The 27,246-nt window shown below is 40.4% G+C and overlaps 1 protein-coding gene across 11 annotated transcripts in view; it reads left to right on the top strand.

Moving 5' to 3' along the window:
* Nucleotides 1–27,246, top strand: part of GRIP1 (glutamate receptor interacting protein 1) — a gene marked incomplete at both ends in the record, with an annotated part of 345,974 nt that overhangs the window by 270,424 nt on the left and 48,304 nt on the right. For all 11 annotated transcript variants that reach the window (XM_082013866.1, XM_082013873.1, XM_082013872.1 and 8 more), the window contains 2 exons: nt 25,162–25,309; nt 26,932–27,101. In XM_082013866.1, coding sequence (XP_081869992.1) covers nt 25,162–25,309; nt 26,932–27,101 — 318 coding nt within the window. The remainder of the gene's footprint in view (nt 1–25,161; nt 25,310–26,931; nt 27,102–27,246) is intronic.

Genomic DNA, 27,246 nt, shown 5'->3' with positions numbered 1-27,246 from the left:
AGTTTGCATGGCGTCTCACAGGCCTGCTAGACATTCATGCAAAGTTCACGTCCAGAAAGCTGAAGACAGCTCAGCATCTGGGCAGGAACCTCCCATGTGGAAAATGGCAGTGTGGGTGATCTTGTAACCTGAAGAAGACTAGAATTTAGGTGTTTTCATTTATTTATTCTTTTTCTTTGGAAGATGATGGATGACCAAACCCTATCTATCACCAGTTAAAACCAGATACTTCATGCTCCACTTTCTCTAAGAAGGAGATCTCATTGAAAAAAGAACCCCTGGCTTCAGACAGTCGAAGTTCCCAGTGAGGCTTTAATTTCAGAGAAAACTCCCATCCCCTTTCTCTTCTATACCTCAGGGAGGGAATCAGCCGTACTTTCACTGAGGATCTTTTAGAAATCTTTGCAGGTTTGTGTGAGGACAAGATCACATGATGAGAAGCTCTATTGCACTCTAAATTGCAGGTTGTTCAAGGGCAGGAACCTTCTTTTCAGTGTTATCTGGATAGAGCTCAGTTCAGGAGGATACAGATCTTAGTTGGAAATTGCAGGCTTGTAACTGTACAGGCAGTACCTACCAGTCAGTCTCTTCATGTCATTCTCTCTCTGAATAAGCTCAGCTATCTCCCTTTTGTTCTCAGTGACAAATCTGGATTTATTTTTCCTGCCTTCTGGCAACAAATGTGTTATCCTATGGAAACTTAAGGAGGCAGAAGAACCCGAGACTTGTGTAGTCAGAAAGAAGGAAGGAAAAGGGAATCAAACACTGGGAAATGTATGGGATGGTGGTCCTGCAGTATCTGTGAGAAGAAATAAGGAGGGATCCAGTAGGCGTTCTTTCTAACACCTTATGATTCTGTTAGATTTTATCTAGCCGCCAGTAGGTTTTGATTTTTTTCCAATTTGCACACCCTCCGTAGTTTTCTGGCAGTGGTGTGAAAAATTTTGTTGGGAAGCTTCCTTTGCTTTTCGCAGTTGTGTCGTGACCATGGCGCAAAGGCTGGAAATCACTCATCCTAGTCCATTGATTCCTGGCCCAGGAACACAGTGCTGATTTGAATGTTCACTTACTTCTGCTCAAGAGCCGCGAAGTCAAAGTTGGGAGTAACATGAAAGGGAGGATATGAGCCATGAACCGACATTTAAGAATTACAGAAATGTTACTGTTCCCCAACTCTTACGTTACCCACAAGGCAAGCTATTTGTGGTGCCACCTCAGGGTTGATGTGAATATGAAAATAGGCTAAAACAAAAAGAGGAGCATTGTATAAGGTGGCTTATCAGTAACTGATGCTTGAAACTAGTTTAGTAGTTTAGCCTGATGAGAGGAGTCAACAATCCAAAAGTTATATAAAAGTCTAGGACATTCTATAGGGTCCTCCCAGTATAAACTTTCACTAGAATATCTTACTCCCAGACGTATAATTGTACTGTTACTTGCTTTAATATCTTCTCTTCTGTTAGCAGATGGTTATATCCTATAAAGGAGCGTTCCACATGGCCAGAACTGGAGAGAGCCATAAAATATATTCTGATAGCATGAAATTGGAACTTAATTTGAAAAGGTTACACGAGATGAAGAAAATAATCCTGAACTATTTTTCAGCTACAGTCCTGTAGTGTGTAACTGAATTCTTGCACTCCTGTAAGCATAAGCTGTTTCAAAGGTGTTACATTTCTTGAAGTTTAGTTCCTTTGCCTGAAGTCTTCAAGAGGTCACCTGGGAAGCTTGTACATTTTATTGTTTCTGGAACCTAGACAAACTGGAGTAAAAAAAGCATCAAGTGGTTCTGTGCAGGGTAATTCAGTGTGTATGTAATGTAGGAGATGTGGCTAGTCCCATTGAACTCTCTGGGGTTATACTTGTGCTTGCTTAAATACATCCTGAAGTATCCTGCTCAGCTGGGTCCTAGGAAATAAACTTGTCAATTCAGCTTCTTGGAGGAGAAGTTGTTAGCTTATTGGGTCTTTTTTTTTTTTACTCCTGCTGAAAATGTTTCCAGGTTGATGTGTGGAGTGTACTGCTGTATGGTTTCAAACAGACTTTGAAATAGTAGGAGTTTGGAAATACCAAGATATTCCCTGAAGAAAATGGGAAAACATAATTTCTGAGAAAATATTTTATAACCTGATAAAAGTTACATTTGAAGTTGAAAGTCTTCCAAATGTTTTTCTGTTTTCGAAAACCAATATGGTTCCTTACACTCCTTGTTGATTTTACAGGAGGCTACTTGCATTTTTTAATTTTGTGAGGCTTTAATAATTCTGCGCTTCAGTGTTTGCAGAGGAGATGAATATGGTGACTTGCCCTACACTCAACTGTGTGGAAGTAAAATAAACTTTTGGGGCTTTATCACTTTTCTTTGTAATCCTTACACCTGAAGTATCCAACCTTTATGGTCATGTGGATCACCTATTTTCATCCAGTGGTGGGAGAGGTATGAATATTGCAGCGCTCTCTGTGCTGTATGACTAAACTTGTGTCCCTCATGATGTGAAGGGGAAGGAGTAGAGACAGAGTGGTGGCTGGCAGTGACTTGCTGCCACCCTCAAAATAATTTTGTAGCCTGAATTTTTTCCTGTGGTAACCAAACAGCAAATATTAATTCCAAGCTATAAACTTAGGTTGGGAAGACTGAGGTTCTCACTGTGTGGCAGAGGTTATGGGCTGGGTGAAGTGTCCTAATGAGCTGCTCACAACTCGAAAGCTATAGGTCAGGCATCCTCAGTTAGAGTGAGAATTAGAGTTAGAATGCGATGCTAACAACAAGCTGCAAACCAAGATTCACACTGCCCCTGTCTAAAAGGAGAAATAAAAGTTTTTCACCACATTTATTTGGAAGCAGAGCAGATGCAGTTTCCCTTCAGGTTTTCCAAAATCTGCCACTATGCTACTGGGCGCTCCGTTGTCTCTGTAATTGGCATTGCATCTGCTTGGGTAATCTTCCATATTTACTCTGAAAGGGAGCATTCAGAAAAGTTCAAAGGAAATGGCTACTTTGAGTTTAAATTCTGGCCCATAATGTTTTTATGTAGCTCTAGGTTCATAAATTGCTGCTGCTGAGCTTTTGAGCAATGTAGTTTTTAAATCTTGGATGTTCTTGCTGGGGTAATTTTTGAATCGAGGATGCTGTAGTTAAACAAAACTATTAGCTATTGCCAGGACTTTGGCACAAAAGTAAACTTTTGTTAGCTATTTGCACCTGAGACACACAAAATCTCATCTCTTCACTGGGTGTTTCTTAACTCAAGCCGTGGAGGCCTGTGGTCTTCAGGGATGAAGGAACATATTGCTCACTCGAATTCGTATGTTTCTCTGGCCTATTTAACAGTTCTGGCACTCACTTAAGCCAGAATAGATTTGCTGGAATGTGGCACCCTGTAATTGTTCTCTGCAAAGCAGAGATGGTCAGATTGGTTTTTAGTCCCAAGCTACCAGAGTCACTGATCAGCTGTAGCTAGAGGAACACCCTCGATTTTCTGAACTTTACATTTACCACTCATACAACTTCATAGAATGGGAATTATTCATGCAATCATTTGCTAGTAAATCTGACAGCAGTTCAACGAACACTGTCCAAGCCTTTTGCCTCTTTAAGTTCACCCATTAAAAAAAACCAACCCAAAAGGCAGTAACAATTTTATGAGAGTACATTTAAAGAAATTTGCCTCACCCTTCAGTAATTCTGCCTGACGAGGAGAGCACTAGGGAGAGAAAGCTTGCATAATTTAAACATCAGGTAAGGTAATCTGTGATCCAATGTATTCTTTCAGTAATTTGTGCAAGGCAAGAAGTATAAGAGAAAAAAGAGCTTATGGGCTGCCCCTTAAGCTTCATAAAGCAGTATCACTCAAGCGTATCCAGAGCTGTGGAGACTTTTAAGAGCTATAGAGTTTTACAAGTGTCATGGTTTAACCCAGCAGGCAGCTAAACACCACACAGCTGCTCACTCGCTCCCCTCATCCCAGCAGGATTGGGGGAGAGAAATTGGAAAAAAAATTAAAACTTGTGGGTTTAGTTAAAGACAGTTTAATAGGTCAGAAAAGGAAGGGGGAAATAATAATAATAATCATCATCATCATCATCCAAACAAGTGATGCACAATACAATTATTCACCACCCACGGATCGATGCCCAGTCAGTTCCTGAGCTGCGGTCACTAGCCCTCAGCCAACTCCCCCCAGTTTCTATACTGAGCATGACGTGATATGGTATGGAATATCCCTTTGGCCACCCTGGGTCAGCTGTCCTGGCTGTGCCCCCTCCCAGCTTGTGCACCTCCTCACTGGCAGAGCATGGGAAGCCGAAAAGTCCTTGACTTAGTATAAGCACTACTTAGCAACAACTAAAATATCAGTGTGTTATCAACATTATTCTCATACTAAATCCAAAACACAGCACTAAACGAGCTACTAGGAAGAAAATTACCCCAGACGAAACCAGGACAAGAAGACCAAGGAACAGGAGCTCCAAATACTCCAAGGGCAGAGTCAACATCCTTATAAACCTTATAAATGTTGCAAGACCTTGAAAGATGAAGGAAAGTCAGGAAGCCTGTAGGATTCCACACTGCCTTTTTCTTTCTGTTTCTTTATAAACTTAAAATTAACATTTCCTTTGTCTCTTACAAGTCTTTGACAGAACAGATAGGCGGCGTACTGTAGCATTTGCCTGCGACTGCAGGTCTCCTGGCTGTCACAGAGCAACAGACCTAGATCCCTTGAAATTCTAAATATGAATTAGTTACTTAAACCTTTAAATAATGCTTTCTCTCTGATGTTGCTTCAGAGACAGATTGAATGAAAATTCATGTGCAAAGCAAAGGTCACAACAGCTGTATTAGTTGAAGTATTACTCTGAATACTGCTACACAAACACATACACAAATTATGCTAGAAGACAATGTTTGAAGTCAAAAAGTTGAGCATGCCAGTTAGGAAATGTCAGGGTTGAGACTGTGCTCAGCCTCCATCCAGCTAGGTGTGCATGTGATACAGTCACAAGACCTGCAGGAGAAACGATAACCTTTTTATACAGCTATTAATTTCATATTTTCTTTCTGTCTTCAGTATGTGACCACAGGCTTATGGGATGCACTGCCCAGCTCCTTGTCCGAATGCAAAGTTATTAATTTCCTGGTGTTTTTTTCCTGAGGCCCTAATCCTGCCACAGTTTGAGTGCTTCAGGCAATACACAGTTCTCAAGGAGAAAACCTCAGTGTCCCAAGGTCATTCCAAATCTATTGACACTTTCTTAAGGCAGAAGATGACATAGACATATGTCTCTCTAATAGTTCCAGAAATGTCCACTCACAGATGTGTCACTAGGTAAAACACATGGGATTTTTTGTCTTCCCTGGAGGACAATGCACAATTCACATTCATGCTGCGCAAACTACGCAGATAGTTAAAATCTACATGCTGCAGCATGTTAGTTTCTCATCTTGCTGTACAAGTTCCTCGTTTATCAAACACACTATTTGTGCTTTCTGCTGTTGGTGCCCAGATGCCTGCATCAGGGACATTAGTGTGAACTGACAGTCAGGCGTGGATGTGCACAATAAGTAAGTGCTCTCTCTGTAGTGCCAGCTTGTTAGGATTTCATCTAGCGAAAGATAATATAGTTTGGGGTGTGACTTATCCTTGGCACCAAAAGAGGCTTTTTCCTTCAGAGAAGTCTGAGGCTTGTGATTTTTTCTTCTATCAAGTTTTCTGGCTTTCTGCTTTTTTTACAATAGCAAGTGGGGGTTATTCCTTTTAACCCTTCATCTCTCATGCTGCTACGAAATACAACATGCTGACTTCACTGAGTCTCATCATGAGCCTGTAAGGGGACTGATGTCTGTCAGTCAGGTGTTAGTTCATGCTTGCTTACCTGCTTTAATCTGCTTTATTTACCTGGTTTAAAAGGAAGGTACTACCTTTTTAATACCTCTTGAGATAAATGGATAGCATGGAAACCTAAGGTAAATAGGCATTATGGTTTAAAAAAAAAATCCAGCATTTTGGGCTGGAAAATTCAAAACCTGGTTCTTGATTCATCAAGAGATACTGCTGCTGACTACTGATAGTGAAACAAGAATATGCTTGCAATTAGTGACCAATATAGTTTAAATGTCCTTTTCAGCCTTTACAGAAATCGTGACAGAAGGAGAATTTGGTACTTCAAAGCAGCACTTGGGTGCCTCCTCCGTGTTACACAGAATCATAGAATCATAGAATAGTTTGGGTTGGAAGGGACATTTAAAGGGCATCTAGTCCAACCCCCCTGCAATGAGCAGGGACATCTTCAACTAGATCAGGTTGCTCAGAGCCCCATCCAACCTGACCTTCAATGTTTCCAGGGACGGGGCATCCACCACCTCTCTGGGCAACCTGTGCCAGTGTTTCACCACCCTCAGTGTGAAAAATTAATCTAGTCAAAATTTTATCTCTAGTCAAAATCTACCCTCTTTTAGTTTAAAACCATTACCCCTTGTCCTATTGCAACAGGCCCTGCTCAAAAATCTGTCCCCATCTGTCTTAGAAGCCTCCTTGAAGTACTGAAAGGCTGCAAGAAGGTCTCCCCGGAGCCTTCTCTTCCAGGCTGAACAACCCCAACTCTCTCAGCCGCCTTCTCTTTCTTGCAGTTCGCTCTTTACGCCTTATACACCTTCCACCCAGGTCATTCACTTCTAGCTCCCTCAAAACTTAGACTGCTTTGTCTTAGGGATAGGACACTTGTTTCATCATGAGGGCTGCTGAGTAGTGAAAGAGGTGTGTAATGGGGCCTTGTAAGGAAATATTATTTCTCAGTCTAATGGATGGTGTCGCTGTGTGGCATAAGCAATTTGTTATTTCCAATATTTGTGTGAGCTTACATCCTTAGCAGTGTTGACACATTTTTATGTACCATTACCTATGTTTCTCTGTGGGAGAAACTTTATATCTGACATTATGTCTGTACCCAAATAGTTCCTCAAAAGAGTGAGAACTATTAAGCCCACCAGTCTGCTCCCTGTTAGCTGGGTGATCAGACCAACTGTCCAGCACAGCACATATGTGCTTCCTGGGGACCAGAAAAGACTTGAGAGACACATGTGACCAGTGGGTTTCAAAGACGTTTGCTGACAGCAGAGAACTGTAAAAGTTCAGGATCCCATGTTCCTTCCTGTCCGTTTCAGGCAAGCATGATGCTTTTGTCCTCTGTTCTTTGTTCTTATCCTGGTTCCTAGCTGCATTACAGTCTTTTTTTCCCAGCAGCTGCTTGGATTTCCCCTTCCTTACTGACCTAGTTTGAGTTTTCTTTTCTAGAAGGTCCTAAATCCCCAACATGCTATCCTCTCTCCTTACAGCCGAGTTTTCTGTCTTTTGCCAAGTAAGGCTTTGGTAATTTTCCAATATGTTTCTCTCACCCTTTCTCTCCACAAAGGCCTTTTGCAGTTTTCATGCCCATCCTTCTTTAGCCCTTTCTCCTGTTCCTGTCTTTTAGCAAACAATTCCCAAGTTTCTTGTACGGCAGCTTCTTTTCAGATCAATCACCTTCTCACCTCAGTTCCTCCCCTCTTGCCCAAGAAGTCCTACTCTCCCCTCCTTCTGGCTCTTCTCTTGATTCTCTGTGCCAGATCTGTCAGGTAATGAAGACACATAGAGAACATGAATTTTCAATATAAAACCTACATAATTATCTGTGTGGGGACAGAACAATATGGTTTTCCCTCATGATGCTCTCGGACATAGCTGACCTGTTTCAGCTGAAATAACTAAGGGAAGAAAAAAATATCCAGCCTGAGAGAGGTAACCTTCATATGAAAAAAAATCACACCAAATGTTTGAACTGTGGCCAAGTTGTAAGTTGTAAGCAATTAAAATCAAGATGTTTTAATGAGAAAAGTCTATGATTCCCAAGTATATTTGCCCTATAGAATTTTTTTACTTTCTTTTCTCTGCCTGGTTATGATTTGTTGTTACAGTTTGATAGCCATGTTGTTAGTAGATGATTACAGAAGGGAAGAGTTGTCATGTTTTACAAGGATTTCATAAATCTTACAGATATTTCTTTCTTGACAAACTTTTGATCATCCCTAAAGAGAAATAAATGGAGTTTAGCTGAACCATATAAGTTACAAATGACTCTAACAGGTACAATTAACATTTCTCTCTGGTGCTTTCAAAACCATGGAGTCATTAAATGTAGCTTAATAAACATTGCTTTGAATGAGAGAAAAAACTGTAAAGGTGAAATGAGATGTCCCCGCAACAGAAAACTAAGAATACAGTTTCATTTTCATAAGTAACTAGGAAAGGGGTGGGGGGTATCATCTTCCAAGTTCCACTTCTTATATGAAAATATTTTATATTTTACTTATTGGGTACTGAGAGTAACGGACAAATTTGTCTTCAAAGACTTGTCAGGAAGGTGAAATCTATACTTGTATGCAGTTAGTCTAAATAGTGTACAATCTGAAATATCTTAATGTATTTCATGTTGGCCCTTCATTAAAGTAGAGCCTTCCTAATCTATCCTCCTATCTCCTCACAAAGCAGGTGGTCTGAATTTTTCAGAGACTAATTCAAGGGTTTGAATCCTCAAATAGAAGCAGCCTCTACCTATTAAAAATATGCTATTGTGGTTCTGTTAGTAAGTATTTAAAAACACGTGATGGAAGGAGAAGATTGCTGTAATAACCTCTCCTGTCCACTCTCCAGGCTCCAAGCAAGCAGAGGGAAGGAGCAAATAACCCTCATACATATTTAGTAAAAGATGGGAAAAACGGGTTGATGAAATCTTTCCACTTTGCATGAGGGCTATCCACATGTGCCATGAAACGCAGCGTGAAAGGGAATTGCCATCCCTACTACATGCTCATACTTCTGGTCAGCTGGAAGCTACTCCAGAGGTTTTTCAATAAGTTGGTTTATCTGTTACTTTGTGTGCTGGTCAACAGCAGACTAACAAGGATAATGAACTACCCTGATTTATGCTGGTCTAAAAAAAAATATTGAGCAGGTAGCTGATGTGCTTAAATTCAGAGTGGAGGTGTGAAAGTTTTACAAAGAGGATGATAATTAAGCTTCTTGGAGATTAAAGGATCTTCGGCATGTGCCATGCAATTCAATGCAAGAGGAAACTCTAATCAGAAAATGCCAATTAAAAAAATTCAGCCTTGGATTTGGTTTAGTGGCATTGCAGTCATCTGAGAGACTAAGGAATAAGGGACAGATTTTATTTTCTTTATATTAGAGATAACTTGGTCTGTAACCTCAGAAGCTGTCTCTAAAAGGGTCCATCTCTAAGGAAATAACAGCAGCAGCAAAGGCTCCATTCCTGCCTCCGTTCCCAGGAGAGGAAAATGCTAAATGTCTCCCAAGACTTTCTCTGAGGGAGGTGATTAAAAAATCCAGAACCAAACTACTCCGTCCTCTAGACTTTTTTTCTTCAGTATGACACACACAGACTGTGTCTGACAGGTTAGGCCAAGGGGAGAAAACCCAAGAATCGCTCAGATCATTTCCTGGAACACCTCTACCGGACATAAATTAGGACGTTAAATTGGGATGCAATAGGGCAGATTTTCATCCCTTCACACTAAGGTTCATGGTTCGTTCATCATTTTACAGAACATTTATGCTGAAAAAGCATGGATTTTAAAGTATGAATAATTTTAGGTATTTTGCCTATATATGAACTGTCTCAATTAATGGCATTCTAGTGGAAAACCAGTGTGAATGAGATCTGAAGCAGATGCTGTGAGATTGCACCATGTAGTATTCAGCACATGGGAGATGTGTACTGCTCAGAGAAGGCAGCATTAAGGCCTGGAAATGTAGGTAGGGAAAAAAAATTAACATCTAAGCTGAAGGAGTTTATCTTGAAATCAGTGTAGTTACTCAAAGGCAGCTGTACCAGTACCACATCTCACAACATGATCTTTTTACACAGAATTATACTTCCGATGGTGTTGCTCAGCTGTGCGGTGAGCGAAATGTTATGTTCTCTGTGCATTTGCTATTCAAACCACATTCCTCTACAGTAATTTTAAACACCCATAACAACCTGTCTTTGCATCTTTTTCCTAAATGCATGGTTACCATGCTTTGTTCATTTAAAGAGGTCATTTCGTAGCCTATGAACTCAATATTTATCAGAGTGGTTTGGAGAAACAGTATTGAAAAAACTTGCTCTGTGTGTTAGCCTATGTTCAGCCAAAAAATCATTGCATTTTTCTTTTTTTAATCAATTCATTGGTGACTCACATTAGTGGTGTTTGACCTTCTGTGAGTCTCACAATTTTCATTTGCAAGGAAACTGGCCAGAATATTCTGACAGCTGTTATTGATTGGGTCATGTTGCTACTTCAATGTAGATGCTGGAGGACCCTAACAAAACGGTGTTTCTGAGATAACTGAACACAGATTCAAAATAGACCAAAGGCAAGCACCTGACTGCTGGTTTCATTTAAATCTTACCCGTTTTCTTCCTGGAGGAGGCGAAGAGAGTGGCAGTGATTTTATGAAGAGTACTTATCTAGACCATTCACCGGTTTCATCTTTAATTGCAATTCTGACACTAGCAGAAAAGTCATGGCTCACTGCAGCCAAAAAAAGAGCGCCGAGCCCTCCTGAAGAGATGAATAACGAAGGATATGACAGCTTCGCAAGGTTACAGATAAAGCTGTGTCAAGCTGAGGTTTCTTCCTTCCTCTTACTTCCTCCAGACATTTCTTCCTTGGCTGATAAAATTGCATTTCTACATGCAGAACCCACACCAGTATAAAAGCACTCTTTCTTGGAAGCGAGTCAAGTTATGTGGTGACCCAGACCCTCAGGTTACCTGCATGAAATTGGAAGCAGAGTAGGGCTTTGCCAATAGACAAAATTGACTCTAGGGCATCAGAGGCAACGAATCTCTGGGGAGAAGAGAGGCAGACAATGGGGAACAAAGGTGGGGATGCTAATGGGAAAGAAAGGGCTGTCTAGGGTAAGGTTTCCTATTGTATTACACACAAGCATCTATAACCCATATTGCTTCTGAATGACAGGTTTAGTTTCACTTTTTTCTCGCAGATAATCCAAAGGTTATGTATATGAAAAGATGGTAATATGTACACTTTGAGGCAGAGCTTTGGGACTTGTTTCACATTACTTAGGAAGTCCCTCAACACTTTCTTTAAAAACTTCTAGTTAGGTTTTTCTTTATCCTTTGTTTTATATCCAAAAGCTATTGTTGATTCAGGTCATCTTGCCTGAATTCTTAATTGAAATCTAAAGGCTTCAAGCATCTTAAATTAAAAAAAAAAAAGGGAAAAATAAAAAATAACTGCAGACACGCTGTGCCTGTGGTTTCCCCTCTGTAATTAATATGATTTTGGCACAACATCCTCCATAGCTGCAAAGAAAATCTGAAACAAACTCCCCCTGCAATTCCTCCTGCCATTTTTTGGCTCAGGGAGGCTACCAGGAACTTAATAACTATCTGTTGTTATTCACATTTAACTTCCTTATTTTAAAATAAATCCTTAATTTAGGAATTAAATACCCTGGAATTGCATTTTTAGCTAAATGTATAGTTTTATCTTGATGGCTGAATATGCTCTGCTAGGTGATTCTAAATTCCACAGAATTTAATGGCTTTTGCATGTACATGAAGCTGCAGCTAATCCCTAGACAGGGCAGTGCTGCAGTGTGCCGTCGTCTGAAGTGTTCAGGATGAGAACAAGAACTGTTGATCCTTAGGTCAGCCATCAGGTGCCTTTCATGAAGTTAGCCAAGACCTGGACCCAGCCTGTTTGATTCAGTAGGAAGACTCTCACTGATTTCAGATGGTATTTACAATAGGACCCAAAGGAGAAAAATGTAGCTCTTGACCTACATCTGAAGAGCTTTCTTCATAGGGAAGTAAACAGCAGAGCTGTGGGTCTTTGCCCCCCTCCTCAGTTCTCACCAAACAGACACCCAGTTTATACCATCAAAAATATCTTCTGCCAGCATGAAAGTCTTCTAGTTTAAGCGTTCTAGTTTAACACTGAGTCAATGTTTTATTTCATTGCCAGCATAAGAGCATCTACTTTAGGGATTCTACAGCCAACTCAAGTGTGAAGTGTAGAAAAGACCTGTATTAAAGGACCTAACTGATGCAGATTATTTAAAAATAGTGCTGTTTACACCATTTAACTGCACACAGTTACCACTCAGTCCTCTCCCATCTACTAATGAGAAGAGAGTGTGCCAGGCCCATTGTCTCTTTGCCCCTTTGCCAAGGTATTTATCTTCTGGTACTTCAGCATTAGCATGGGAACAGAATGTACATGCATGAGATTACCAGTTTTGTGATGAGTTTTATAGGTCATCCCAGTTTGGATCTAGATCACAGCAAAAGTCTCCACCCTTGGGCATGATAGAGAAACTCTTAGGTGAACGGCCACCATGCATTTCATTTTATTTACTTTTTCGCTTTCACATAACAGACCAGATTTCAAATGTTAGCATTTGATGTTCTAAGTCACGGCGAGGTATTGCTGCTGCTGGTCTGTCTCGGTGCATTCTGCCGTTCTTTAGTTGGATACAGAATGCGGGAGAAGTATCAGCTGCTATGTTTAAACTAGAAAACAGCTGCAAAGAAAAAGCAAAGAAGAAAGGATATGTCCCTTCTGTGCTTCTTTATGATCCCCCTTGCAGGAGGAATGGCTTCTCTAAACTGCCTCACAGTTAAACCCATGATTTTAATAACGGTGAAAACGTTACGGCAAGGTTTATCTCATGGCCTCCTTCCACCTTCCCCTGGGTAAACTGCCGAAGTCTGCATTTTTTTAGTAGTTTTTATTTAACCATTTTCAGGCAAAATTGTTCTGCCATTTCCAGGAATGAGTTTAGAGAAAGTTGTTTTGCCTATTACGAGAAAGCCGGAGAATCTTTTCTTTGTGAAGGTGGTAATTTTGAAGCACTGGAACACAAACGTGCGATTCAGGTACTGGTTGAGGGAGAGAAAGCCCTTTTCAGGAAAGTATCTTCTGCTTATCCCAGTGAAAATCCACCCAGGCTTAACTACATTTGGAAATCTTTGAAAGGATACAGCTCAGTATGCTCAGGAGAAACAGTATTTTGTGATGACTTTTCCGAAAGCTTTTGTGTATATTGGGGAATGTTTTCTCTTGTCTTTGCAAAGTTGCTTTCAGTTCAGCTCTTTGGGGTTTGGAAATGCAAGAATTAAAGATGCCCATGCAGCCTTACTCAGATGCCTTGGAGCATTATTTGTTATGATACAGATTTTAATTGGAATGATTGCATATGTTTTTCCTTCATCAGTCACCTGCTGCATAGTACTAAGTGATGTGGAAAACAACTGAGTGAAGTGTTCTAAAGAATAGCTTGTCTCATCTTAATGTAGATGCCTAAAGTAGGGCAGGTGAAACGCATTTTTCAATGCCAGTTTTCTCTGATGGTTTTAGAGGGAGTTGAAGCCTCTAGCTCAGGTGTAGCTACCTCAGGTCTGCTCTACAGCTGCCTGCGTTTTGGTGCAGTGAATCCCAGCGTAGGTGTCTCAGATTGGCCACTCTGGTTGCATTCGACCTTCATTTCTCTGATCCCCATTTGTTTATCTATACAGTGGGGAAAACGCCATGTATTTGTTCTAAAGGGTAGTTATAAGATAAAATCATTAATAAACATGTCTTGTAATGAATATTCAGAGGCTGCACCGTACAATAGCTCTTCCTGTACCAGATGCGCTCAGAGATAGGACAAGAACACTGTTTAGTAATTAAGGCATGAGCATGGCAAAAAGAGGGAAAAGTGTTGCGGTTCATTAACTAGTCACTGCCTACCTTCCACATGAGGCTCTTGAAGAAAGAAGAGTATGTGGTTATTTAATTAAAGAAGGGAGGTGAAAATAAGTTCATTCAGGCAATATTAATTCTGGGGTTCATTAAGTTTGAAGTGCTTTGTGCCCACGTGGTGACCGTACTATTTTCCTTTTAATGTCATTCTGTTTGTAAACAGACACTTCTGAGCTTTTTTTAATGTGCATGTATTTTTATAATGATTCATATTGATGTTCTGCTGGTTTCAATCAGCTCCTAATTCATTTGAGATTTTACGATTTGCATAAGCACAGACTTTCTGTTACGGTCAGCTCAGCAGTGCTGAATGGAATAGTCTTCTTCTGAGCACCGAGACCTCTAATTTTTCAAGGGCTTTACGTATTAGGTAAATTTGTGTGTATTTTCACTGGTTTAAAGAGAAAAAAAAAAACCACACACATCTGGAAAAGGCTTTTCAGTTTCTCCTTTACACAAATTCGGTAATTACTGAATTACAAATCTGTGTACTTTATGAGCACTGGAACATCTTCAAAAGGAAAAAAGTCATCAGGCAGGGGCATGAGAGCACCTGGAGTCCCTCCGAGCCTGGCAGCAGGAGCTGCTCTGGCAGGAGGTAAATGGCTTGTCCTGTGGCGGAGAAGCCGCATGGGAACCTTGCCAAGGGTGACCCTGGCAGCAAGCTGGCAGGCTGCCTGCGGAAGAAGCAGATGAAAGGGTACACGTCTCATTGCTGGGACTCTGTCACTTATGGGGTGCTTGGGTTTCCAGAGCTTATTGTTTGGTTGGGATTTTGGGAGAAGAAATGTGGGGAATTGGTTTTTTGCTGGACATGTATGCTGTGGAGAACACAGGATATTGGGACCTTCTTTTACTTTACATGTGTGAATACTCCCAGTAGTACTGTTTCTGTGCGGCTTGGAACAAGTACTGGGAAGGGAAAAGTTGGAAATACGTAGACAACAGGTAAGCAATCCTGGATTATTTTTGCAATGTGGGATCAAAAGGCTTATGTTCAGAACCGTGGCTTCTGTGTTGGATTTGAGGGCAATTTACCTAAATTACTTTCTCCATTTCTTTCAAGTGTTTTCGCTGAACTGCTGCTCAGGCAATACCAAAGCGGAAAGAGAAGGTAGTTAATAACTTATTTCGTGCCTCAGTCTACCAAAGTTTCATTTCTTGAGTGGTTGGCATTGAATGGCAAAATATCCTGTGCAACCCCCGAGGGCTGCAAAACTCTCACTATGCTCCTCGGTGCATAAATACCAAGGTCAGAGCTCAGTCTTGACCTGTTGCATGGTGGCATTTTATGCCGTAGCTGTGCCAATGCACTAATTATTTATGTCAGCTGTGATAGAACACAGATTATTGAAGAGAGACCAAAGTTTTTGGGGAAAAAAGTGGTATGAACTTGTAGCATCAGAAATTCATATTATCTCTTATGGACAGCAATGTAGACTTGACTTTACTTTTTCTTTTCTTCTCATTTATACTCACCTTATAGGCTTTGCAGAGGAGTGGTTTAGGCTAGTCTGAGACCTCCTGCCTGTTGATCCAAACCAAGCCTGAGGATTTCAGTGTTAGCAGAACCACACTCAAAGTCAGGGCTTCAGCTCCACCAGCCTGGTGAGGAGACAGAGACAGCTCAGATATCTCACTACCACAGCATTGACATGTCCTTACTTGCCTTCACTGTTTCATGTGCATGTCAGCTCTCTTCTCAAGGTGTCCAAACAGTCCAAGGCACACCTTTGTCCTGAAGCTTTTGGGATTATCTGAGCCATCATTATCCTGGTAGAGCTCTGGGCAGATGGGAACTGTCAGATCCACAGAAAGTTTGGGTGTTTGCAGTGTTTGTTCCCACGTGTCAAGTGCTGACAGTGAGGGGCTTTGTGCTCTGTAGGCTTTTGAAATTACTCTAGTAATTTTGAAATTACTCTAGTGATTACTCCAGTCCCACTCTAATTATTACTGTTCCCATTAGATGGAAACTTAGGGTCATTATGTCAAATAGACATAATTTATGGGTACTGCAGCACTTTGTATTACCCGTTAGTGTGTACTTACAGGCATACTTTTGAGGCTAGCAGATGTAGAATTTGACACACCAGCTGTGTCTTAGTTTTCAGGCAGAGATGCAGATTGTGTTCTCCGTGTTTGTTCTATTTGTTATGATTAGTCAGGTACAGAATTGCACAATAGCTGGGGTGTTCTGAAGAAATCAAAGTTCTTGTGTATTTTGTTTCCTGTCCTACTTGCAAGAAAAAATAAGTATGGGAAGCTCTTTTTTACATATGTATCTATCTATCACGTTGCCTAGAGAAGTTGTGGATGCCTCATCATTGGAAGTGTCCAAGGTGAGGTTGGTTGGGGCTTTGAGCAACCTGATCTAGTGAAAAGATGTCCCTGCTTGGGGGAGGAAGGTTGGACTAGATGAAAGGTCCCTTCCAACCCAAACTATTCTATGATTTGATGGTTCTGTGATTTTATCTGTACTTTGTGCAGTAGAGAAAATAGTGTTTTGTATTGCAGGGTCTCAGCAGAGGACTTTACATATTATTTGCACTGTTTGGGGGGTCTTCTTTATTTTGGGAGATGGTTTTAAAGAGTAATTATTTGTGAGTTCCATTCCTGGAATGAAATGCAGTCAGAATTCTATCGCTGCTGACTTCTGCAAACATTTCACAATCAATCTAATGTTTCTAGAGTGTTTCAGGGTGGTCACTCACAGGAGCCATCCTTCAATAGACAGGTGGTGGTTGAGGCCCAGGTTGCCAAACTAACCATAAAGGTCTATTTATAGACTCTCAAGTTCTGAAACCATGTGCTGCCATCAGCAGTGAAGATTTGAGTTTTCAGTATTTTTTTTTTTTTAAGTACCACCTGAATTTTCTGTGTAAGTATGCATTTTTCAGGTAACGAAAGAAATTGCAGAGCCCAGACTTATTTGGAGTGCATTCAGAGTAGCTTCAAAGGGGCAGATCCAGGATCTTCTGTACAGGCTCCATCTGCCATGTCACCTCTCTGTTGTAAATTCAGCAACAGAGAAATCAGATCTTAGGTTAACCGGGCACAGAAAGATACAGATGAATGAAGAGATTGCGATTTAATACAGCTTTTGAGCAGAGGAGGGACTTAGTAAAAACAAAAGAAGTCTGAGCATGAAACAGAGATAGTAGGAGGAAGGAGTGTCCCAAGAATTGGCGAGAGTCTTTTAAGCAAAAAGGGTTTAGTCAGGCTTTTGAGATCTGAACATGAGAGAAAGTCTGAGAAAGTCCACAAGTGGATTTTAAGTACATCCCCAGCCACCCTGCTGTGAGCACTTTGAAGGCAGGGATGGTTCTTCAGCTGGTTAGCAGGCATTTCTGAGCTGAGAAGGATGATGGGGCTAAGGTTGCAAAGTATGAAATTAGGTTAAGGCAGCTCCTAAGCTTTTGATTTGAAGGCCTTGGCTGAATTAGAGGCAGATAAATGAACTGCAGGAATTAGGCAAGAAGAGGAAAATGGAAAGACTGCTAGTCAGTTGACAAGAATATGAAATTGCTTGTGTATAGGGGAGGAGGTAGGCGGCACATTCGTTTAGAGAATAATGTCTCTGTCTTCCATTCTGAGGTTGAGATGTCCCTCTGATTTCACTATCAGTCATTCTGCTAGCATCCTCTTGAAATTATTCCTATTTTTCATTTTTGAAATCTTATTATTCTAAAGGTGAGAGGGTGTAAAATGCCATTGGTGGCTTTTTTCCTTAGCAGCAATTTCATGTTTTCCTGTGGACTCTGTGAGCTTTCTTTCAGTTAGTAGCCCAGCAGCTCCAGTGCTGTGGTGTTACTGGCAATAAGGAAAAAAAAATGTTGGGTTTTTTTTTTTTTTAAGTACTGTTTTTGCCCCTTTAATTCTAGCTGAGCCGGGTAAAATTAGAACGACTGTTGCTCACACTACAGCCTGCCTAAAACACACAGATACTCCATAATCAAGAGAACACCAGGAGCACAGATATTTTATGGTAGGTTATAAGTTGGGCCTTGGAGACTGCTACTGACCCTTTGAACAAGAGCAATATTTAATTTTGAAATAGTTGTTTTATTATTAAAGAAACTCCCACCATCTCTCCCCAGATATTGTTTGCAATATGTAATGCCAACTTAGTTCTTTCCAAAATATTTTTTAGAGTATAGTCTCCCGTGTCTTTAAGCTTCTTAATATTTTTTGTATTCTAGCTCTCAGGGGAGAATTAAAAACACTGTCAATGACTTTTAGCTTTTCAGACATCATTATCAGAGCTTGCTAGCCAGCATTGATTCTAGTTTTCCCATAAGATCTCGGATGAAAAAAGGTTACTCAGCTAAATGAAGCATGAACAAAGACAGGGTGCAAACATTATGCACAGTAGAACAGAATACTAAGGCCAGTACTGTGCATCAGTGTCCTGTGTGTGGTTTACTTATGACCTTTACAGTCACAAAAGTACGAGGAATCCAATAATACTGCTCTGAATGAGTGATAATGGTGCTACCCAGCTGTAGGGCATTGTGAATGTTGTCCCTGTGCCTAAACGCTGCAGAAGTCTTACTCCTGCCTCTCTTCCTTTCTGCTGCTTTCCCTCTTGAAACCATTGACCCATGATCCCAATCTCAATTTCTTAATTACATCATCTTAAAAATATGTAATTAATATTGCCTTCTTGGCAAAATAGAGATTAGGGATTTGTTGAGATCAAATTATCTTTGGAGTACAACGAAAGAGTATTACATAAATAAGCAGCTTCCCACCCCAAAAAATTTAGTACTAAATAACCACCAGTCAGCTCTGTGTGTGTAAGGGAGACTTAGCTAATCATCTAGTTGACGTTAAATATGAGTGACTGAAAATGCCTCTACAAAGGAAATTAAAAATGTTAGCAAGATAGCCTAAGGAATATTTTAGGATATGTCTGAAAAGCAGTGCCAAAATGGTTGTTTTCATCTCTCTGCATCTGTGACCTGGGGAAAGAAGAAGAAAGGTATTAGTGTGAGAAAAAGCACAGAGGAAAGAGAAAGGTGGAGAAAAGCTTCCTCACTCCCAGCAAATCTTTCTCCTGCACAGTGAGGTAACTAGCCATTTCTGGTTTTGGCCCTTATTTTGCTCGAGACCATAGAAAAGACACACAACTGGAGGAGCTCAACCACCTATCGCTCAGGCAGTCTCAGGGAAACATGAGAAGGGAAATAGTGGGGCCACAGTACGATAAAGGATTATGAGCCTCACTGTCACAGATAGGGATATGATCTTGCCACTGGACTGTGAGGACTTGGGATAACTTTAAGTGTATCAGTCTTACAGGCAGAGCATTTTAATGGACACAAAGAATGTTCTTTCTGGGTTGGTGTTCATTTTTAAAAAAGAGTCCTTAAGAATACAATAAGCAAACCACATGGAGGATGACAAGATTCATTAAGTGCAGTTTAAGATACTGCTTGACAGTAATGAATAGTCTGTTGATTAATGAAGAAAAGTGGATGTGAATGCACACAGAATCCCTGAGTGCTTTTATGTTGCTCCACTGGTGCTGTAAAGGGCCTTGCAAAATGGTCTGTATGGAGAGTGTCACTGCTAAAGCCACAGGTCTGAGAAACAAAATTCATCCAGCCTGTTAGAATTTCTGCCTGTTCTTTGGGTTGGTTACCTGGGCTCAAATTTGTACAACTGGGCGTGCGTTTTAAGTGCCCTGTAAGAAATGTATCGACTCTGATTTTTGCATTTCAGAATCTAGCTTTCCAAAGGAATGGCAAATACTCAAAGCTCCTGGTGATAAACCTATGATATGTCTGACACCTGAAATTTTGAGCCATTTCTGTAAAAAAAAAGGAAAAGCTTTTAACATTTCAACTCCTGCTACTTAACACAGAAAACACGGGTGCTAATCCCTAACATGCTGATTCTGAATGGACTGACACAACTACACCTGCTGTGAATTCCCCACCATTGATTATTCTGTAAATACTCCACTGAGAATGAGATATGGCAAATGAAAGCCCAGATTTGGCCACAGGAGCTGGAACCGCTGCCATCCCGTTCTGTGCCTTACACACCAGACTCACCACTGCAGCTTCTAGTACCGTCCTCTTGTGCAAAGAGTGCTGACGGTGGCACGTTGGTTGTCTCAACCTTTCTAAAGTAAAAACTGACTGCCATAGAGTGTTTTCTATTGGATCCTTTCTGTAACTTACACTGGCTCAGATACATAAATACACTCCTCCCTGTTATATTTTTGTTAAAGGCAGCAGGTTCAAGGAAATGGCAGTGCATTTCTGCATTTAAGGACTTGTGGGGGTCCTTCCATGAGAGTTTACGCAACAGATTCCTTGGGGAACAATCAATGACTGTCCTATATACATCAGAGCTGCAGCATGAATGTTTGCTGAGCGGGTGCTGGAAAAGAATCATTTATTTTTGTGAATTAAAAGAAGAGCACAGGGAGAGTAGAAGAAAGCAAGAATAAAGTGTAGGGCATTTGGGAGTGATGGGGGGATTCAAACTGATTTCTTCAAACTGATTTTCTGTAAATGTTCCAACTTTTTGCTCTTAAAGGAGAGAGTTTCATAGATCTACGATTTTTTACAGTTCTCAACAATCTTCCTTAACTTCACTAAAATATAGCTCTGTGATCCACCCAGCTCCAGTCTTTGGGTTTTGGTACTGGAAATTGCACTTCAGGGTTAGAAGAGGTTTTTTCTTTTAGGAGGGTTATAGAAGGATATCCAGGTGTCATATGACCTGAGTTTAATGAGGTTTACTGCTCTGAAAATATGATCTGGGTGTCCCATCATTCTAATTAACCTTATGCTTTCTTGACTAGTCTGAGCATGAGGCACACAGATATTGGGTGTAAAAAACAGGGTTACAGAAAAAGAAGGAGAAGATAAAGAATCAGGTGTACTGACAAGAACTGAATAGACAAAAGAAAGCTCCTACCTGAGGGGGAGATTGCTCTACTTGCCATCAGTGGGCTGCAAACATTTTGTATGAAGGGAACAAAGAAAGATGTGAGGAGCAGGAGAGCACAATTTTGACCAAGAAAAATTATTTCTGTGAAATAACTGGCTTCTAGTTTGACAAGGGTGAGAGACCTTTAGATCTGTGAATGCATTGCTACAAAAGCATTGAAATTGTGCATTGGGAGAACTGCAAGGTTTGAGGAACTATATGTTCCTTTCTTGATCTGAACCAGCACAGACTTGGTATACGTTTTTTTACTGCTTTCAGTGAGAGAATCACAACAACAGAGAAGGCTATATGGACCTGCTATATTCAATTTTAAGGTGAAAAAATTGTTAGCCTGTGGACACCTAATAGGGAAGAAGCTCAGAGAGAGTAAAAGCAGTGTGAGATAGTAAGGTATCCACTTGTTTGTCACTCACATCATTGCTAGAAGATGCAGCAGCATCCAGTCAAGATCAATAGCAGTCTTGTGGAGCTGTGTGTTTCAATTGGTTCAGCTGGTTCTTTAAGGTCAAAATCTGTTTTGACATCCTTCCTCCATGTCTGGCTCTTTTAAGCTGCTCAAAAAAACTGTTTGTAGCTTGTGTTGCCATGACTTCTGAAAAAAATAAGAAAGCACCCAAAACCTTCCAGTTAGAGAAGTGAGAAGCTGTAGAGCACAGATAGTAGCAACAGAGCTCGGTGTTCCTGCAGGAACATGCTCACAGTATAGCAGTACTTCCCAGCTTTAAGTAAAAAAAGGCTTTAGGAAGAAAGAAAAAAAAAAGCGCCATAAACTAATAAAGTTTGGTTTCCTGTGGATTTAGTGTCATTACTGATTGTAAGCTATGATTGAAGCTTTTCCCTTTTTAGGACATTTATAGGTACTGTTTCACATGTAGGTCCTCTGCTGCCTAATACGAGCAGCTCACTTTTTGGCTTCCCCACTGTGGGAATGCTAAAGAGTTTTTCTGTCCTCTACCACCCACCAGTTGTTGAACTGGATTCAACAAGCCATGAGAATAGGTCAGGATTAGCTGACATTTACAAGCTGATACATACATTTACAAGGGCATAAAAAACCACATGTAATGTGATCACTTTATCAGGCTAAAAAAAATCTTTTTTCAACTTTCAAAATAATTTGTGATGATCTTTTGAGGTGAGGGAGAGTGGTGACACTGCTTATTTTACCCAGAACTTTTAATATATCTTATAGTATCTTTACACATCATAAAAGTATATTCAGAATAAAAACGCTTGTTGCCAGTGATTTAAGCTGTCAAATAAAAAAGGTATGCTGCTATCCAGCTGAAGAAATGTATTAGCATGCGGAAAGCAATGCTGCTGCCTCTGGGAGGTTTTAATCAAGCCTCTTGTACTGATTGAGATGCAGTGCCTAAAAGTGAGAAAAATTATTAACAAAATCAAAAATCTAGAGCGTTTTTCACACATTCATCAGTATATCTTCTGTAATTACATAGCCAATAAATCAACATAGTGTCTAAGTGCTTCAGTCACAGTGTAAATATCTTAATGACCGAAACATCTTCACACATGAATAATTTATACCTGTATGATGCATTTTTCATACCCATGCTTTACTTCAACATGATAAACTAATCCTTCTCTGTCAGGGAATGTGTGCTTGATTATTGCCTTCTGATTTCTCTTCCTTGTGTTTATTTTCCACAGTTAGACACACTCCATTTCTTCTCTTCTGGTTCCTCTAATGTAGTTATCTTATTTATTCATCCTGTCTGCCTTGGTTTGCCTTCCCAGTGCATTTCAGCAGGCACCTGGGAAATAACACTAGAGCATAAGCTGATCATGTGTTTCTCAAGTAACTCCAGAGCAGCATCTTATCTTAAAAGATTTGCTCATTCTCAACAGATATTTGCATTTAGCTTCCTCTCCTCTCCTCAAGGCAATCATTACAGAAAGAACTTGCAATTGGCCAATAACAACTTTAGCTTTGCCATTTTCTGGATCGATGCGAGTTCAAACCTTTGTCACGGTACTGATGACAAATGTTGTTTGAGTCTTCTTCCCATGTGTTTGTAAAAGAGAGCTTGTTTTTAGCTCCAGAAACCACTGGAATATTCGAGAAGAAAATAATGGTTTCTCAGTGCAGGAATGGGAATCAGGAATTCTTAAATTCTGGTCTGCTGCGCATGCTTATTTGGCTGTATGCAAGTCACTGTGTGAATCCTGCCTTACTTAGACCCTTAACCAAGGTATCTAAGACAGGGGGTTGATTGCCATAACCTCCTTCTTTAGTTAGTAGAGACAGACAGATAGCTGCTGAGGGCAGTTCATCCAGCTTTAAAGCTATTTAGTGCCTGAAGCTCCAGGCAGGAATGCTACTGGGTAGACTCTTCTTTTGGATAACAATTTGAAACTTGATTCAGATTTATACAGCAGCTTATTTTGGTAGTGCCTGTGGAAGTTCAGCCTTTAAAAAGTCAGTCCCAGTTGGGCACAAAAACTAATCACTCAGATTTAATGAGCACTTTCAAACCTCAGGTTTCTAACTGGAAAAAAGACAACAAGAATATAAAAACTATTTTGAGTGGTGGGGGAAAAAGGGCTTAAATAATAATTAACTGATGCTTTATGGTATTGGATGTTATTCCATAGAAGCACCTTTTTTCACTTCATTGCTATATTCACTTTACCTACATTATGCACTAACTAGGAAGAGCACCGTAGCTGAGTGTTAGTTAATCAAGCTCTCATTCAATTTCTTGTACTATCATAGAATCACAGAATCACAGAATCATTAAGGTTGGAAAGAACCTCTAAGATCAAGTCCAACCATCAACCCAGCACCACCATGCCCACTAAACCATGTCCCCAGGTGCCACGTCTACACATTTTTTCACACTTCCAGAGATGGTGACTCCACTACCTCCCTGGGCAGCCTGTTCCAATGCTTGACCACTCTCTTGGTGAAGAAATCTTTCCTAATGTTCAATCTAAACTTCCCGTGGCGCAACTTGAGGCCATTTCCTCTCGTTCTGTCACTAATTACTTGGGAGAAGAGACCAACACCCACCTCACTACAACCCCCTTCCAGGTAGTCGTATCATATAGCTTGTTGTTTTGTACAATAATACACTGTTTCACAGTCTTTCTCTTCTCTGTTAGAATTACATTTTTGGACTAATTTTCCAGATTTAAGACTGAATGGAACATCTTTTCCTCCACACTTTGAAGCCCAGCTGCAGTTCTTCTACAGCTTCAATCTCAGGGACTTATCAGAGACATTGCAGTTGAACATTTTCCTAATAACCTTATAGCAGGCTCCAGTACTCTGTGAATATGAATCTCTCCTGTTTGCTAGCAGGACATTTGGTAACTTTGTTCCAGCATAAGTCTTTGCTTATGCATTTTTTCCTTATTGTGATTGTAAGCACCTCCAAAGGCTTCTGATACCACTTTCTTTGTCTCAGTCTTTTTATGTCCTTAAAGGACACCTTCGCTTACTGTATCTTACTCCACTGAGATCGGTTGTTGATTGACGGGTATCAGAGTTCTTGGGTAGTCTCCAGAATGTACTTCACTCTTATCACTGCCTGCTTTGTTTTTGGCATTTAGGAAGCAGCCTGCTGTCTTTTTTTGTTCTGTCTAGTACTTATCTCTCTTGGGCATAGTTCCTCACCACAGTCATCAGTCATGACCGTTGCTGCCTCCTATTTTTCTGCTTTCTTTTTTCAGTGTTGGTCATTTACCATCCATGCCCTGTTGCAAGGCAGTACTTTATCCAGTGACAGGATATTACAAGAATCTTCTGAACCTCCCCACATGCATTTTTGCTTTAACTCCTAATATTTCTAGCTGTCATGCCTCCTGCACTTTCTCTATTTTCTCCTAAATTGTCCTTTCTTTTTGTGAGGGATTTCTGGTAGACCCTTCCTTCCTTCACCTTCTTCGTTTAATTATTATAGCTGTTGTTCACAGACCTTCCACTTTTTTTCTGAAAATTTAATTTAGCATCTTTCTCTACCCTGTTCACCTCAGTCCATTTTTTTTCCAGATCATTTTCTACTTCTTTTATTAATTTTGTTTCTTCAGCATGGCTGTTTTAAATTCCAGGTGATTTTTAGCTTAGTTGTGCAAGAGAGTGATTTGCTAACACATCCTGGTTCCCTAGCCTGGTCCATCTCTGACACATTCAGAAGCTTCCCAACATCCAAGATTCACAAACCTTCTCTTGCTTTTATTGGTTTCAACATTAAGATCTGGTTCCTGACACCTAAACTGATGCTATTCCAGAATTTCTTTATGTGGCATGTTGTCTGGTTAGAGAAGTAGAATAGCCATGAAGATTTTATGTGGGAAAATATGAAAATGGCCTAAGTACCACATGGATATAATAATGATCTTTTGTTGTCTAATTTTAACAGATTCAGTAGCAACAGCATCTGGGCCACTGCTAGTTGAAGTTGCCAAAACTCCCGGTGCTGCTCTTGGGGTTGCACTAACTACCTCGATGTGCTGCAACAAACAGGTCATTGTCATAGACAAAATCAAATCTGCGAGTATTGCAGACAGGTGAGTGTGACAGAGGGCTGACACTGCAGGTTCATACATCCATTTTATTTCTACTTTGGTTTGGTTTGGTTTTAAAGAAACCCTTCCCTTTTTTGACAAAATTGACTGAACCTTTTTTGACAAAATTGACTGAACCAGACGCTCTCAAGGTTGCTAGGTCTTAAAATTAGCACTTTGTCAGATTGTTGTTCCATATTGCCAAGTTCAAGACTTCCAGGGCACCATTTCCTTTAGCTCATTCACATAGTATTCAATGACATAAGCCAGCCTCCATGTAATATGTGACTGTCTGCTTGCACTACGCAACACAGAAATTTAGTGGTCTGCTCTGACTATTAAATGTAATGCTGCAGCAGAGGTTAGTATTTAAAAAAATAAATAACCCACTGGAATTCTTAAAGTAAGCATACAATATGGAACAGCTGTCAAGGGAAGTAAATTTTGAGGCTTTGCAACCTTGAAGTGTTCTTTTAGAATATATCACTCATTCTTGTGGCACAGTGAAATGGAACTCCTTATGTCTGGATTTTTTTACTGATATTTTAGAATATGACTGAGGTATTAGGAAGACTGGCTTCTGTATTTTGCAGTAATTTTTCCACTTCATTTAAACCCTTAAATAAAACCATTTAAACCATTTTAAAAAATGATAGATCTTTTTCCCCCAATGGTCTAAGCTTCTGTTTGCAGAGCTGTGAGATCTTTTCTGGAGAGCGTGCGTGTGTGTGTGCGTATGTGTTTATACATATACAGTATATTTCTATATACATATCTCTACCTAAAAAATCCTTAAATATTACGTTTCAGCAGCAAATTCCTCCTGCATGTCCCCAGTCACCCTACCTTGTAACTCCTCTTTGACAACGGTGCTTTTGGTAGCACCGACTTGTAGCAGTGAGTCTACAGCTCCTCTGTGGGCTTTTCCCTACAGTAGAAACTTTGAGAGTGACGGCCATTGATCCAGGGGTGTTCTCCAGTTCAATGGTGCAGGATGCTTTAATTTTCTCCCTCTGTTTTTTCCCATTTCACAGGGGGTAACCAATTAAAGGAGCTGTCCACTTGACTGGTACGTCGGGATGCTGACTGCTGTGTTTGCATTTCTCAACTCATCCAGTAGCCAGTCTCTTGAGTGCAGCGAGATTTAGCAGATAGCCCCCTCCCCACCCCACTCCTCAAGTCACCATGCTAGCCCTGGTTTCATTATTTGTTGGACTACTGCATAATTTCATCGTCATTTACAGCTTTTGTACTAATAAATGTATGAACTCTAACTCAAAAAATGATGAACTGGGTGCTTGTGTGAGGGATATGTGACCAAGTTATTTGAGTCTCCTTAAGCTCTTCTCATTTTATTCTGCTGCCATTCACACATATTTTTATAGTCAGCTACCCCATTCCAGTTCTGTGAGTGATGTCTTGGCATATACTGTATTAACTGAATTGTTTTTAAGGTTTGTACTAATAGATATAAAGTCTGACCAGTGACAATGCCTACAAAACACAAATCTCTCTCGAAAAAAAAGAACACCTCATAGTTGTCATGACCAGTTTGAAGGCAGTAAAACTCATTTTCAAAGCAAAGAGCATGCCTGATCATACTGAGTTTTTCCCCTTTTACGTAGATGTGGTGCATTACATGTAGGAGACCATATTCTGTCCATTGACGGCACCAGCATGGAGTACTGTACACTGGCAGAAGCAACGCAATTTTTGGCTAACGCAGCGGATAATGTCAAACTTGAGATCCTTCCTCACCACCAGACACGGCTAGCGCTGAAAGGCCCGGAGCACGGTAAGAGGATCTGTAGCACCAAATAGCCCTTTTATTTTTCTGTCTTTACTTTGCCTGCCCTTGCTGAATGGCCAAGAAAGCTATCGCAGCAGTTATGTCTGTAAATGTTGTTTCAGCTCCTAAGGTTATGCTTCTGCAGTTTCTG

Source organism: Phaethon aethereus (genome assembly GCF_964289735.1).
Source record: "Phaethon aethereus genome assembly, chromosome: 1".
NCBI classification, from domain to species: domain Eukaryota; kingdom Metazoa; phylum Chordata; class Aves; order Phaethontiformes; family Phaethontidae; genus Phaethon; species Phaethon aethereus.
This window is presented reverse-complemented; position numbering and strand designations above follow the sequence as displayed.